General features: G+C 44.8%; 1 protein-coding gene across 2 annotated transcripts; it reads left to right on the top strand.

Annotated features, from left to right (window-relative positions):
* Positions 1-874: 874 nt before the first annotated feature.
* On the top strand, positions 875-16,590 carry LOC141121969 (uncharacterized). Of its 2 annotated transcripts, XM_073611747.1 has the most exons (7): positions 875-984; positions 2,657-2,785; positions 3,346-3,480; positions 3,567-3,770; positions 12,906-13,097; positions 13,184-13,307; positions 14,202-16,590. In XM_073611747.1, exons 2-7 carry the CDS (start codon positions 2,690-2,692, stop codon positions 15,362-15,364), a joined length of 1,914 nt encoding a protein of 637 aa, XP_073467848.1. In that variant the 5' UTR covers positions 875-984; positions 2,657-2,689; the 3' UTR covers positions 15,365-16,590. The 2 variants fall into 2 exon arrangements, with proteins under 2 accessions (XP_073467848.1, XP_073467849.1); XM_073611748.1 differs by lacking the exons at positions 3,567-3,770; positions 12,906-13,097.
* The last annotated feature ends 260 nt before the right edge of the window (positions 16,591-16,850 follow it).

Genomic DNA, 16,850 nt, shown 5'->3' with positions numbered 1-16,850 from the left:
TGCCCTCCAGGAGACAGGAAGTTCCCGAGTGACAGAACATACAGCCCCCCAGCTCCTTCTGCCTCCTCCTCCCCTGCACTTTTTCATAATACAGTCAATAATGGTATCAGAAGGGAGGACGCACTGCTGGGAACATGTCGAGTGTGGTAGGTGCTCTCTCTATATGTATGATCAAACGGGTAGCAACAGGTTCTAGCACTATATGGGGACACAACGGATGGCTTGCCATGTGGGATGGGGGTCTTGTGCGGGTCATGTTGTGACATGGTGTTGTGTCCTGTGGGGGTAGCAGTGGCATGGCAGATGACTCCATACGTTCTCTTTGTATGTTTCAGTTCTAAGGATACCCATTATTCTGAGGAGGGCAGTAAGACCTGCGACATTCTATTGACTTTGCTAAGGGGGTTGGATGCGCCACTTACTCAGTTGACCGAGCGCAGGAGATTGCTTTTTGTTGTGTGGAACATTACATCAATGCAATTTATGTTTAACATCTTCATTATGAGTGGATTGATATATATTTTTATGCTTTTGGATGTATGTTTGCATTTTCTTCACCAAAACGATCCATTTTGGGGGTATCTGTTTTATTAGCTATACATTTGTTGTTAACTTGTGTTCTGTATCTTTAAGACATTTCTATATGTAATAAAAATATCTTTGTTAAACAATTGGTTACATAAGAACTGTATCTATTTTTTCTTACTTTTTTGTGTTTATATTTGAACTTCTGTGGTAATTCTGTAAGATATTTTAAAGAAGTGGTTACTATGAGGCTGCAGTTCCTCTGAACTCCACCAGGTGGTGATCTCACTCATATCCAGACAGGAAGTTTCTATGGAATATGGACAGGAAGTGATGTCAGATACAGACAGGAAGTGATTTCAGATACAGACAGGAAGTAATTTGGAATAAAGACAATAAAGACATGACATTCCATGCGGCAGGGAAGAGAAGACATTACTGGAAGTAACAGCAGAGGAGGTAATAAGATCTTATTTTCTATTTACACACACCGGGGTCACCTCCACCGATCACTTCCAGCAGCCCCCAGTGAGGCTCTTTGTTCTCGGTGACCCCAAACATGGCACATTGCAGACACTGAGATTCCCAAGTGATGACAAAGGCTGAGATGAGGTGTATGAATGGGGGGGAAGGGGGTCTGAACTGGGGTGCCAGTCAGTGGGGGGTTATGGGCAGGGGTGGCAGAGAGATGAGATGAGGAGGATGGATAGGAATGGGTGGGACAGATGAAGGGGCAATAATATGGGCAGTCCTGGAAGGGGGGACATAGGTGAGGGGGGGACAGGGGGGCATCGGGCTGGGCAGAAACTCCAGAGAGCAGATGGCAGATGTAGGAGAGGAGTTTGAGATGTGCAGAGAGCTGATCCTGCCCCCCCCCACATCTCAGGGGCCCCACACACGCAGAAGACCCCCACACCTCCTACAGGCACTCACCAGGCCCCGGGCGCTGCATCTGGCATCAGTGACGGGTCCCTCAGAGTCTGCTTAGTATGGAGAACTTGGAGCTTATGTCTGGGGGAGGAGGAGCGGGGAGAGGAGTTGGCTGATGTTGGAGCAAGACCCTCTCCTGCTGTCTTGGTTGCACGTGTGACCTTTGTGACCGTAATAGTTCTGCAACTGGTTCTGAATAAACTAGAAGAGCTGAGGGGTCCCTGAGGGGGTAGAGGAACTAAAGGATTCTGCAAGCCTCTGAGAGTTTACTTCATTTGAAGGGCTCTGGGACACCTGAGGAGGAAATGTAGATGAAGGACTTTAGGGGCCTCTTAGGAAGTAATAGGACTGCTGAACAACTCTGAGAGGTTAGTGGGGTTGAAGGGCTGTGGGGGCCTCTGAGGGGGTAGTCAGGCTGCATGGCTCTGAGGTAAGAGGGGGCTTTAGGGCTCATAGGGGCTCTATATCTCTGATGTTCCTCCCACCCCACCCTACTTTTCTGACCTTCTTAAAGAACTCCTGCCATCAAATGAAGGACACCTTCACCTCACCATATCACCGGTCAAGAAAAATGTTCCACAAAATAGACCAAGACTAAGAGAACAAACCCCTTCAATCTGTTGTCCTCCTCCTACCCACACTGAGTTGCTATTGAAAAGGACAGAACAGTCTCCTCCTCCACAGTTCTGTACTCTACCAGTAGCATCCTCCTGCTATCCAATCCAATCTCTTCTCTTACTGCAGAGAGTGACAGTGACATCACTCCGATCAGTCAGCAGGCTGCCGGAGATTGGAGCCTTGCAGTCGGAGTTCTTTCAATTATCCTGATTAGCCAGCAGCCCTGGCCAAAAGTCAGCAATTTCCCCTTCCTGGACATCATGATGACCCGACAATGACCTCAGAGCAAATCAAGTCAAAGGAAGGGTTGTATTTATCATTCCTTGTCTGCAGATCTAAAACTAATCAAAACCAGTTCAGAAACAAAACAAACCCAACAGAGAAAAGGGAGTTTCTGATCCGGGAGGACAAGAGGGTCCCAGGAGCCAAAAAAAACAGATGCTAAACAGTCCAGACTAAATGTGTTCCCAGAGGGGCAGTAGTTCTTATATGTATAGAAACCCTCCTATTACCCCCTCACATCCACATCATATTATTGTGTGACCAATACCATCCAAGTAATTCTTACTTTCATTTCCCAAAGTTATTTGTCTACAAGGATACCTGTATAGATCAAATGACGCCACCAATGAGGATGGAGGAGGACTGGAGTCACTTGATTGAGAAGATACTAAACTTCACCCTGGAGATCATCTACCTGCTGACCAGAGAGGTGAGGAGGATTCTGTGAGGTCACATGACATCACTCTCATCTTTATTAATTAAACAGATCTGACCAGAGAAGTAAGGAGGATTCTGGGAGGTCACATGACATCACTCTTATCTCTATTAATAAAACACAGACCTGACCGGAGAGGCGAGGAGGATTCTGGGAGGTCACATGACATCACTCTTATCTCTATTAATAAAACACAGACCTGACCGGAGAGGTGAGGAGGATTCTGGGAGGTCACATGACATCACTCTTATCTCTATTAATAAAACACAGACCTGACTGGAGAGGTGAGGAGGATTCTGGGCGCTCACATGACATCACTCTTATCTCTAATAAAACACAGACCTGACCGGAGAGGTGAGGAGGATTCTGGGAGGTCACATGACATCACTCTTATCTCTATTAATAAAACACAGACCTGACCGGAGAGGTGAGGAGGATTCTGGAAGGTCACATGACATCACTCTTATCTCTATTAATAAAACACAAACCTGACCAGAGAGGTGAGGAGGATTCTGGGATTCTAACATGATATTCCTATTGGTTCCTCAATACAGAGATTTCCTCTCGTGAAGTCAGGTGATCATATGACCATCACAGTGCCTCCATGTGACTCCCTAAAACCTGAGAGACACAACATGCAGAAGATTCTAGAGGTCACCAAGAAGATGAAGGATCTGCTGACAGGAGAGGTGAGCGGTGCTGGGAATTCTGGGACATTATCCAGTAACAGACAAGGGATGTGTCTGGATGGTGACTGTATCATTGTGTGTGTCAGGTTCCTATAAGGTGTCAGGATGTCAATGTCTATTTCTCCATGGAAGAGTGGGAGTATTTAGAAGGACACAAGGATCTCTACAAGGACGTCCTGATGGACAATCAGCAGAATTTGAGTTTTGTGAAGATGGTAAGGAAGGAATTTCACTGGAATGAGACGATATTGAACCTCACCCTGGAGATCCTCAGCCTGCTGACTAGAGAGGTGAGTGTAATGAAGGGGTTAAATCTGACTACACTGTGCACTGTTGAAAAAAGGGGGGGTTTGAATCGCGCTAAAAAAGATTAGCGATCAATTACATCATTGCCAAACCAAATAAATAAGTGAAAGGATCCCCATCAGTGCAATGAACAAAAAATTCAAAAACACATTAACACATTGATAATCACAAAAAATGATAAATTAATAAACCAAAAACCGAGTGGTATAAACATGTATGAAACTCAAAAAAAGAAAAGAGACTGGCCGCTTACCAGAAACTCATGATCCCCCGTTAGAGGATCAGAGAAAGCTGTTTTCAATATTGAATCGAACCACGACCAATGGACCAGAAGTTTTACACCGGAATAAAGCATCAGAGACCTGGGTATCTTACTGGGGATGTTCACACTGACAGGTACTCAGATATCAGCCCATAGCGTTATGGAAACGGCATGAAAGAAAAAAATGCTCCATATAGTGTAAAAACGTTGACTTTATTAAAATAAATAAAGGAATAAAACTCACATGATAGTAGACAATAGTAGGCGTATTGTGTAGTCTAGAGCTCCGGCCGAGAGCTCACAGACAGCCCGTCCTACTGGAAACAACAGCGGCAATGGGATGTGACTGTTGTTTCCAGTAGTGTTTAGTCGACTAAAATAAAATCGAATGTGTTTAGTTAAATAATACATTATTTAGGCAATTTCAAAACTCATTATACACTCCTGGAGTAAAAAAAAACACCTAATATGTTATTATTTATGGTTTGAACAAACTAGACACAGATTTAGCCGTTCTATAATGTCTTTACTCTGTAAAACCAAGTTTTGTTACAAAAATATTGCTTTTTTGAGTCACACGGCTTCATTCCTTGCTTTAAGTGCATGCTACTTTTCTGTTGTTGAGAACAAGTAGCCCAAAGTCCACCCCACCCAGGCACCCATACACTGCACAGTCAATTAAATCACTATGTGGACAAATATGGATATGGAGTAATATGGTGGCAGCATTTAAACAAACCACAGCAGCAGCAGAAGAACCACCAAGCTTTAAGGAGGAAGACACCCCCGTGATAGAAAGTGACTGAGAGTCGAGACTGAGTCCAAAATAAATGATCTGCGGTGAACCATTTTTATTATTCTTTTACATGATGACACTACAGTCAATTATCAAATGGATATGAAATGAATGATCTTGGGGCTGTCTGCTCTACTGGTGTATCTTTGTTATTTTTCCACTTTATTTGTATCTCGTGTAAAAATATTCCCATAAGATGTTGGACCGGACACCATGCGTGGTCTCGTCTGGTGCATGGAGGCAAATGTTAAAAGAATCTTTGATGGAGCAAGATCAATAGTGAACGTCTTCAAGTCTTTGATCCTATTGCAACACTGAAGATATTGGAGCATCGTGGCCTTACTCTTTTAAATGACTGCCCCACACGCTGGTCAAGTAATACTACCAGTACATTCAACATGATTGAATGACTCCTCAAACTGAAAAAGTCGGTCTGCCAAATCGCAAATTACATAGGATGGGACACAGCTTGCTCCCTAGTTAAATGGAAAAAGCTCACATCATTGCATGACCTACTGCTGCCTTTTGCGGAGCGGAACATACTAAAACCCTCCAGAGTGACACCATGTCCATGTCCATGTCCCTGCCCGATCTACTCTATACTCAGCCACCTTAAGGACTTTAAAAAGAACACTAGCTACCAAGACTGTGCCACAATTGCACAGAGAATGAAAGAGAATATGAACCAGCGTTTGCTACATTCATTCTTAGATCCAAGTAACTGATGAAATGTTCTCGCTAGTGCTTGCAGCAGCTGCTTATTTTTTGATCAATTCTGCTATCTGTGAAAGTCCTTGTTGATGTGGCAGATGATAATATTCAGGAAATGCTTAAGGAGGCAGAGGAGTATGCCCATGCCATAAGAAAATCCACATTGCCCCACTTACAAGATGAGGATCTGTCTGACTCTTATGCCCCGTACACACGGTTGGACATTGATCGGACATCCCGAAAACAAAATCCTAGGATTTTTTCTGACAGATGTTGGCTCAAACTTGTCTTGCATACACACGGTCACACAAAGTTGTCGGAAAATCCAATCGTTCTGAACACGGTGACGTAAAACACGTATGTCGGGACTCTAAACGGGGCAGTAGCCAATAGCTTTCATCTCTTTATTTATTCTGAGCATGCGTGGCACTTTGTGCGTCGGATTTGTGTACACACGATCGGAAATTCCGACAACGGATTTTGTTGTCGGAAAATTTTATAGCCTGCTCTCAAACTTTGTGTGTCGGAAAATCCGATGGAAAATGTGTGATGGAGCCTATACACGGTCGGAATTTCCGACAACAAGGTCCTATCACACATTTTCGTCGGAAAATCTGACCGTGTGTACGGGGCATTAAGATGATGTGTAAGAAGAGGAGAATATTGAATAATCCCAGGAAGTGGAAGAAGCACCACCCACATCAAAGCAGCCAGTATTTTGTTTTCTTTCAAAATACCGCAGAAGACCCAGGCAGAGCATCTCCCCAAACAGGCAGCATAGAGCAGCAGATCAGTCTGACTGGTAGTCCGGTGCACACAATCCATTTTGCTATGGCCTTCCCCCTCCCTGGCCTCAGTGGCCTGTTCAATTGTTGAGTCAATTTTGAAACACTTAAAAGAGCAGTGCAAATAGTTTACTGTGGTGGTGCACTGGCTTGACTTGGCCCGTCATTGGAGGTTTTATGTATCTGTGGGGTTGAATTAGGGGGAAAAAATCTAATTATTCTGATTTTACTTTCTCTCTCACCCCACACAGTCATCTCTAAGTTGTCGCTCTATAATATACTACATGTATGGCCCTTCCCAGGGCTGGCCTTAGGCCTTTAGGTGCTCTGCGAAAATTGACAGTGCCCCTCCCAGTGACCACATCTCTCTCTCTCTCTCTCTCTCTCTCTCTCTCTCTCTCTCTCTCTCAGTTTGAGGCTGTGGAACTTTGTGTAAGTGGAGCTGGTATAAGTGGGAGTTAAAAACCAGAGTTTAAAACAGGAGGTTATAACAGGGGTCATAGTACCTGTGTAGTGTGAGTATCTGAGTGTTGTCTGAGTAGTGTGTGTGGATCGTTAGTAATTGTGTATTGTGTACTGTATACTTGAGTATTGCGAGTGCACGTAGGTCTGCGAGTGTTCTGCGATTGCACGTAGGTCTGTGAGTACCTGTGTATTGTCTTGAGTATTAGTGCCAGGAAGCTAGCTGTTAGGTAATTTGGACAGGGTAAAATCCCCAAATCCTCACTAAATTTAATAGGTACGATGCCCGGCGGGTGTGGAGAGGCGACTCTTTGTACATCTTGCCGCATGTATGCGTTCCTTGATCATCCGATCGAGGGCGAATACTGCTGTGCAAAATGTAAGCACATTGTTTCCCTGGAAGCCCAGGTTCTGAATCTGGGGAAGCAACTGTCAGCACTGAGAAGTCCCTCCATACTAAAGGTGAGCCAGGAATGTACACGGCAGGTGCCGGCAGGGGCCAGCACAGAGGCAGGTGGAGACAAAGAGGCGCAGGCACTAGCAAAGAGTAGATGGGTGACAGTCAGGAGGGGTAGAGGGGGAAGTGCCAGAGAGGCCGATCCATTGAGTGACATTGGTGAAACCAGTCAGGGACCAGCACTGCTGGAGATGAGGGACTCTCCTAGCTGCCAGGGGAAGAACTCCTCCAGTGAGAGTGGGGGAGGGCAGCAAAGGGAAAGGAAAGACAGATTCTGGTGGTAGGGGACTCAATTCTTAGAAGGACAGAGAGGGCAATCTGTAACCAAGACCTGAAGCGCCGAACAGTATGTTGTCTACCGGGCGCTCGTGTTCGGCACATCACGGATCTTGTGGACAGATTACTGGGAGGGGCTGGGGAAGACCCGGCTGTCATGGTGCACGTTGGCACCAATGACAAAGTCAGAGGCAGATGGAGTGTCCTAAAGAACGATTTTAGGGACTTAGGTGCTAAATTGAGGAAAAGGACCTCCAAGGTAGTATTCTCAGGAATACTACCGGTACATCGAGCCACACCAGAAAGGCAGAGGGAGATTAGGGAAGTAAACAAGTGGCTGAAGAGCTGGTGTAGTAAGGAGGGGTTTGGGTTCCTGGAGGACTGGGCCGACTTCTCAGTCGGTAACCGGTACTATAGAAGGGACGGACTGCACCTAAATGAGGAGGGTGCAGATCTGCTGGGAATGAGGATGGCCAAGAAGTTAGAGGGGGTTTTAAACTAGGCGATGGGGGGAGGGTCCAGAGACAGTGATAGCCAGCGCGGAAGATATTCCAGAGGGTAGTATTGGGGGCATTAGTGGTAGGTTAACCAAAGCACAAAAACACAAGATGAGTATAGTAGCAAGTCCTAGTTGCAATTTTGAAACCCCCAATACGAGGAAATTATGCGACCGGTCTAAACTATGTGGCATGTTCACCAATGCCAGGAGCATGGCGGACAAGATGGGTGAACTAGAGATACTGTTGTACAAGGAGGATTTGGATTTTGTGGGAATTTCAGAGACCTGGTTCAACAGCTCTCATGATTGGCTGGCAAACATTCAAGGGTATACCCTATACCGCAAGGATAGAGAGGGTAAAAAAGGGGGAGGGGTATACCTATATATCAAGAATAATGTACAAGCGAATGTGAGAGATGACATCACTGAGGGAGCTAGAGAGGAGGTGGAATCCTGATGGGTAGAGCTCCAAAGGAATGAAGCTAAGGGGAAAATAATACTGGGAGTATGCTATAGGCCCCCTAACCTGAGGGAGGAAGTGGAGACGGATCTCCTATCACAAATTGGATTAGCAACAAGGATGGGAAGTGTTATCATAATGGGGAATTTTAATTATCCAGACATAGACTGGGCGGAGGGAACCGCGCATTCATTTAAGGCTCGCCAGTTCCTTAATGTCTTGCAGGACAATTTTATGGGTCAGATGGTAGACGCACCAACTAGAAATAAAACATTACTGGATCTACTGATTACCAACAATACAGACCTGATCACAGATGTGGAAATACGGGGCAATTTAGGTAACAGCGATCACAGGTCAATTAGTTTCAGTATAAATCACACAAATAGGAAACATGAAGGGAACACAAAGACACTGAATTTCAAAAGAGCCAACTTCCCTAAACTACAAACCTCGCTAAAAGGCATAAATTGAGATAAAATATTAGGAACAAAGAATACAGAGGAGAGATGGGTTTGCTTTAAGAGCATATTAAATAAGGGCATTAGCCAATGTATCCCATTGGGTAATAAATTGAAAAGAGCGAACAAAAATCCTGGATGGCTTAACTCCAATGTAAAAATGCATATAAAAGCAAAGGAGAAGGCCTTCAAAAAATACAAGGTTGAGGGATCATCCTCAGCATTCAGACTTTATAAAGAATGCAATAAGAAATTTAAGGGTGCAATTAGGACAGCTAAGATAGAACATGAAAGACACATAGCGGAGGAGAGCAAAAAAAATCCCAAGAAATTCTTTAAGTATGTAAACCGTAAAAAAGGGAGGACAGACCATATTGGCCCCATAAAGAATGAGGAAGGACATCTGGTTACAAAGGATGGGGAGATGGCAAAGGTATTAAATTTATTCTTCTCCTCAGTCTTCACGAGTGAATCGGGGGGCTTCAGTAACCAAAACTGCAGTGTTTATCCTCATGACACAAAACAGGAAGCACCTCCATGGTTAACAGAGGACGGAATTAAAATTAGACTTGAGAAACTTAACATTAATAAATCACCGGGACCAGATGGCTTGCATCCGAGGGTACTTAGGGAACTCAGTCAGGTGATTGCCAGACCGTTGTTCCTAATTTTTACAGACAGTCTATTGACTGGAATGGTACCAGCTGATTGGAGAAAAGCCAATGTAGCACCAATATTTAAAAAGGGCTCAAAAAACATCCCTGGGAATTACAGACCAGTTAGCCTAACATCAATAGTATGTAAACTCTTGGAGGGGATGATAAGGGACTATATACAAGATTTTAGTAATAAGAACGATATCATTAGCAGTAATCAGCATGGATTCATGAAGAATCGTTCTTGCCAAACCAATCTATTAACCTTCTATGAGGAGGTGAGTTGCCATCTAGATAAAGGAAGGCCCGTAGACGTGGTGTATCTGGATTTTGCAAAAGCATTTGACACAGTTCCCCATAAACAATTACTGTACAAAATAAGGTCCGTTGGCATGGACCATAGGGTGAGTACATGGATTGAAAACTGGCTACAAGGGCGTGTTCAGGGGGTGGTGATAAATGGGGAATACTCAGAATGGTCAGGGGTGGGTAGTGGGGTTCCCCAGGGTTCTGTGCTGGGACCAATCCTATTTAATTTGTTTATAAACGACCTGGAGGATGGGATAAACAGTTCAATCTCTGTATTTGCAGACGATACTAAGCTAAGCAGGGCAATAACTTCTCAGCAGGATGTGGAAACCTTGCAAAAAGACCACCCCTGTTAATTAATGGGGTGGGCGACTACAGGGCAAATGAGGTTCAATGTAGAAAAATGTAAAATAATGCATTTGAGTTGCAAAAATATGAATGCAATCTATACACTGGGAGGAGAACCTCTGGGGGAATCTAGGATGGAAAAGGACTTGGGGGTCCTAGTAGATGATAGGCTCAGCAATGGCATGCAATGCCAAGCTGCTGCTAATAAAGCAAACAGAATATTGGCATGCATTAAAAGGGGATCAACACCAGAGATAAAACAATAATTCTCCCGCTCTACAAGACTCTGGTCCGGCCGCACCTGGAGTATGCTGTCCAGTTCTGGGCACCAGTCCTCAGGAAGGATGTACTGGAAATGGAGCAAGTACAAAGAAGGGCAACAAAGCTAATAAAGGGTCTGGAGGATCTTAGTTATGAGGAAAGGTTGCGAGCGCTGAACTTATTCTCTCTGGAGAAGAGACGCTTGAGAGGGGATATGATTTCATTTACAAATACTGTACTGGTGACCCCACAATAGGGATAAAACTTTTTCGCAGAAGAGAGTTTAATAAGACTCGTGGCCATTCATTACAATTAGAAGAAAAGAGGTTTAATCTTAAACTACGTAGAGGGTTCTTTACTGTAACAGCGGCAAGGATGTGGAATTCCCTTCCACAGGCGGTGGTCTCAACGGGGAGCATTGATAGCTTCAAGAAACTATTAGATAATCACCTGAATGACCGCAACATACAGGGATATGTAATGTAATACTGACACATAATCACACACATAGGTTGGACTTGATGGACTTGTGTCTTTTTTCAACCTCACCTACTATGTAACTATGTACTGACACACTGTCATCAGTGTCACCCATCAGTGCTGCATATTAGTGCAACTGTCACATGACATTTTAAAAAAAGTATCCGCAAGTACCGTATTTTACAGCGTATAACATGCACTTTTTTCCCCTTAAAATCAGGGGAAAATCGTGGGTGTGTGTTATATGCTGATCCCCGCTGTCTGTGAGGGGGAGAGGAGCGAGCGCCACCGAAATACACATAGCCGAGTGTACTGTGTACTTGGCTAGGCTCGGCTCCTCTCAGCTCCGCTCGCAGTCACGCCCAGTCCCGTCTTAGGACCTGTGTTATGTCCATCATAGGAGCCAGGCCAAGGGGCAGGACTGGGTGGGACTGCGAGAGGAGCCGAGTACACAGGACATCCGTCTCTGTATCTCGGCGGCACTAATTTTAAACGATCATGCTGCAATGAGACTGGGCAAGGCTGCAATGAGACTGGGCAAGGCTGCAAATGACACTGGGCAAGGCTGCAGATGGACATTGATCATTCTGCAATGATGGACAAGGCTGCAGATGGACACTGATAAGGCTGCATTGATGGGCATTTAAATTTAAGTTTTTTTCCCTAACCACTTCCCACCCAGCCTATAGCAGAATGATGGCCGGGCGGTGGTTCAGTTATCCTGACTGGGCGTCATGACGTCCTTCAAGATAACAGCCTCTGCGCGCCCGTGGGGGTGTGCATCGTGGCGATCAGTGGTGCGGAAACACGTGGGAACGCATTTTTTTTAAAAGTGCATTTGACCTAACTACATGATACTGTGGCAACTGCGCACACCTGCAGAGGGCAGTGCGTTTCCTTGCGGTACAGGAAAATGCTCACTCTTGTATGCATTCCTGCACCACAAGTGGTGTGAACAAGCCCTAAAGGCAGTTTTAGGTAGGGGAAGGAGACAGGCCTGGAATGGTGAATGCAATTGGACTAGCAGTGAAATTCAATTAGGAATCTCTCTAGAAAAAAAAAACTATTGAAATTCAGTAACAACATATCCTGTAGCTGTTGACTTTTGATAAAAGGACACTTACCTGTCCAGGGATCCAGCACTGTCCTCACCAGGGCTAGTTCTTCTCTAGTCTTTGGGTTCCCAGTGTCGGCATCCTAACTGTAGCCGAACATTTCACCCCGACTAAAACCCTGACCACTCCACAGTGCATTCTGTGCCCTGATTGGGCAAAGCTACATTTAGTATACTAAGCTGTGCTGGGAGAAGATAAAGGCAATACAGCTGGCTGGGAGAGCGACAACAGGGAAGATATATAGGCTGGACAGACAAGTGACAGGGTAGATGGGACAGAACGAGGAGTATAGGAGTGAAGGACTGCATGGAGACACCAGCACACAATCAGAGATATCAGGGAGAAGGATTGGAGCTTTATTGTAGGGAAGGGGGGGTGGGGGGCATATCTGAGAAGCAGAGTGAGAATGGGAAGAATCCGGAGGGAGGAAGTGAATAGAAACAAAGTTATAATCAGAAGGAAACATGAACGAGTTACAGTGAGAGCAGAGTGGGAGTGCAGCTTACATTAAGAGCACTGAGCCGCTCTGTGATAGAATGACAGCAAGCAAACAGAATGTAGCTTAGCAGCTGCAGATGGACATGTTAGCTTTCTGGGCCCCCCTCTGGAACTGACAGGGCCAGGGCTACGTACAGCAGGCCCAGTGATACCCCCTTATCAGTGGCCCTGCACACAAGTACTATGAATACATAAAGTGTATGTACTCTATGATATTTGGTTATAGCACAAGATGGCGGCTTGGGTATTATGGGAGAGTGATATTTATCTTTGTATAACACAGAACTGTACAGTAATAATGAAGAAATCTACTCAAAATTACACCAGAAGGAGATCTCATAATATGTCCACAAGATCCTTGAGAATCCAGAATCCCATCACCATCCCCCCACCCCCATCCCTGAGCCCTACAAGACACAACATGCAGAAGATTCTAGAAGTCACCAACAAGATGATGGAGCTGCTGACAGGAGAGGTGAGCGGTGCTGGGAATTCTGGGACATTATCCAGTAACAGACAAGGGATGTGTCTGGATGGTGACTGTATCATTGTGTGTGTCAGGTTCCTATAAGGTGTCAGGATGTCACTGTCTATTTCTCCATGGAAGAGTGGGAGTATTTAGAAGGACACAAGGATCTCTACAAGGACATCATGATCGAGATTCAGCCACCCCTCACATCACCGGGTAAGAGGAGACTTTATTGTAAATGAGAAAGCAGTACGAAGGGTCCACCTAGATCCCCATCATATGATAAACACATAGGAAACAATGTATTCAGTCTCAGGATATGGGAGGCAGCAGTGTGTGACCTCTGCAACTTGTCTCATGTGAACATTTAAGCTTCCACTGATTACTGAATACCAATATTATGGGTCCTGACCATTACACTATATACTCTATGTTGTACATTACATCATTCTGATACTATATAGTCCTATCTGCTGTATCTTATACAATATACTTCTGCTCTCTCCCCTCTACCCACTGCTATATTTAAACATAATATGTATTCTCTTTTGTTACACCCATTTTCTACCAGCTGGACATTTTATATCTGATGATCTGATTGGAGCACAGACTTTTACATGATGATAATAGTGTGATCACATCCTCAAACTTTGGAACCTTAAACAGAAAGTGATAATGAGGGAGGAGTCAATAAGCCAATGATGGTGGTCCTCAGGATCAGTCCAGTCTTCATCTTGGTTGCTCTCCCCCATCCTCACTCTCTGCCCCACTGTTATAAATGAGTAAATAAGAAAGTACTTCTTGTGTTGGGAAGTAGGTAATGAGTGATAGAGGGGGTGGGGACACTCGTCACTATCACTATCTCATCAATACCTCATCACTATCACTATCACTCCAAAAAAAGACAGTTCTCGTTGTTTCCTCACTCTCTGACTAAGGTCCATGAATAAAGAAATGAACTGGTAGGAGATCAGAGGACCCATTTACTAGTTACTTTGAGGGTGGAATTGTAAGATCCTCAGAGACAAAGCTGTCTTATGTGGGCAGAGTCCTGGTTTAGGGGAACCAATCTGCTCATGTCTAGTAATAATCTATTTATTCCTATTTTAGTAGATGGACGGGAGATGAGGAAAACCTCAGAGGATTGTCTCACTTTGTCTCCAGACTGTAAAGTAGAAGATGAGGACATCACACAGTATAGTCCAGGAGAAAACCCGACTACCTCAAATATCCATCCGGCACCACACAGTGTAGATGGACCATCGTATTCCTCTTATCCTGAGGAACCTCAGACTGTGAGGGACGGTGCCATCCTTCCGACAGATAAGAGGTTTTCCTGTACTGAGTGCGGGAAAGGTTACCATTTTAAATCCCAACTTAATGTGCATAAAAGATCTCACACGGGGGAGAAGCCCTATTCCTGTCCTGAGTGTGGAAAGTGTTTTCTTTTTAAATCAAAACTTAATGAGCATAACATATGTCATACGGGAGAAAAACCGTATTCCTGTCCTGAGTGTGGAAAATCTTTTTCACGGACCTCACATCTTTACACACATCAAAAATTGCACACAGGGGAGAAGCCGTATTCCTGTTCTGAGTGCGGGAAATGTTTTGTACAAAAATCTGAACTTTTCAAACATCAGAGGTCCCACACGGGGGAGAAGCCGTATTGCTGTTCTGAGTGTGGGAAATGTTTTTCACGGACCTCAAATCTATATGAACATCAGAGATCTCACACTGGGGAGAAGCCGTATTCCTGTTCTGAGTGCGATAAATGTTTTTCAGTTCAATCCAATCTTGAAAAACATAAGATGTTGCACACTGGGGAGAAACCATATTCCTGCTCTGAGTGTGGGAAATGTTTTTCACAGAAGTTCAATTTCTGCAAACATCAGAGATCTCACACAGGGGAGAAGCCATATTCCTGTCCTGGTTGTGGGAAATGTTTTTCAATGAAGTCCGCTCTTTCCATGCATCAAAGATCTCACACAGGGGAGAAGCCGTATTCCTGTCCTGAGTGCGGGAAATGTTTTTCAGTGAAGACCAATCTTTACAGACATCAGAGGTCTCACACAGGGGAGAAGCCATATTCCTGTCCTGTTTGCAGGAAATGTTTTTCGATGAAGCCCAATCTTTCCAGACATCAGAGATCTCACACGGGGGAGAAGCCATATTCCTGTCCTGAGTGTGGGAAATGTTTTACACGGAAGTCCAGTCTTTACAAGCATCAGAGATTGCACATGGGGGAGAAGCAACTTTCCTGTCCTGAGTGAAAGAATTGTTCCTCACTGAAGTCCTGTCTTGCTGTACATCAGGGATCCCACACAACCCTCGAGGTGTATTAGTTCCTTGAGTGCAGGAAATGTCTTCTATATGAATGTTGCTGGACATCACAGCTCTGTGGGGAAGAAGCACACCCTGATATACACCTCATATATACTCCATGGCTGATCTTCATCATGTACTAAACAGTTCATAAGGAGGTCAGAGATTACCAAAGACATGGATGAAGTGTTGTACTGTGTTTGCCATTGATAGCAGAAAAATAAAAATGGAGTCATTACCTTTCATTGGCTGAGTACTTTTGGTGGTGTAAGCTTTCACAAACACTTATTGGTCTATTTAGAAAAAAATAGTTGAACAAATGTGACAAGATTTGGTCATATTTTTTTCATATGATCATTGGCTCAATCTAGTGGCCATAATGGTGTTTTGCACTAAATTTACTGATGGAGATGTTATATTACACTGAACACAGCAGAGTGATTCTATCTAGCTCACATTAACCCTTTTACTGGCAGAGCTCTTTTTTTTTTTTTTGCACACATGTTAAAATGTATATTTTTGTCCTGAAGTTTAGTTTAGAACCCCAAACATATATTTTCTGAAAGCCCCTGGAGAAATAAAAGGGTGGTAGTTCATGTCACATGATATTAGCTCAGTTGTTTATCAAGTGTAAATTTCAGTAAGAAATACATTAAGTGCATTTTTTAGAGGACAATTTCAATATCTTACTCAGTTTTTGATAAAATATAAAATCCATGATGTCCCCGCCGGGGCCAGGCCAGCGCCATTCACCCGCTCCATGATGTCCCCGCCGGGGCCAGGCAAGCACCATCCACCCGCTCCATGCTGTCCCCGCCGGGCTGGAGGTCAGCTAACAGACGCTGCACCTCTCAATGCTCCCATCTCCGCCGAGCCCCACTCCTCCGCTGCACACACAGACACACAGTGCCACACCAGAGGGACAGGCTGGAGCAAAGGAGTCTGAGAGTGGTGCTGTGAGGAGATGTGACAGCACAGTGGGGCGCTCAGCGGGACACATGGGGGATTGGTGGTGGCACACAATGGATGTGTTCTCGACACTGAATGGGGTGAGCGATCAGGAGAGGAGAGCTGAGCTCATACAGGACAGAGGCCGTGGTTGCGCCCTAGGTGGTAGTTCGCCCTAGGCGGCTTCCTACTTCACTTAGTGGTAGCGCCGGCCTTGCCTACCCCACCAAATAAAATTCAAAATACTAACTGTGATAGACCTAGATAGGGGCTTTTGGAGAGGACTGGGAGCAAGCCTCTTACCCACTGACTATGGGCCCTGGCATTTAAGGGAGCACTACTCTTTGGAAGGTGTATGCCTGGAGGATCCATGGAGTGATCTTGTTACTTTAGATTTAAGTTCATTTCTTCCCAAGACACGCAGACTCAGGAACTCTAAGATGGGGGTCCCTGTTCAGGGCCTAGATGCCACATTTCCAGCAATGA

This window comes from Aquarana catesbeiana, unplaced genomic scaffold, assembly GCF_042186555.1.
Source record: "Aquarana catesbeiana isolate 2022-GZ unplaced genomic scaffold, ASM4218655v1 unanchor236, whole genome shotgun sequence".
Lineage (NCBI taxonomy): Eukaryota > Metazoa > Chordata > Amphibia > Anura > Ranidae > Aquarana > Aquarana catesbeiana.
This window is presented reverse-complemented; position numbering and strand designations above follow the sequence as displayed.

Coding starts and splice junctions, on each gene's coding strand:
- LOC141121969 (XM_073611747.1), top strand. CDS start 2,690: ATGACGCCACCAATGAGGATGGAGGAGGACTGGAGTCACTTGATTGAG. Junction 3,771..12,905: donor TCAGCCTGCTGACTAGAGAG/GTGAGTGTAATG, acceptor TGTATAACACAG/AACTGTACAGTAATAATGAA. Junction 13,308..14,201: donor GCCACCCCTCACATCACCGG/GTAAGAGGAGAC, acceptor TTCCTATTTTAG/TAGATGGACGGGAGATGAGG.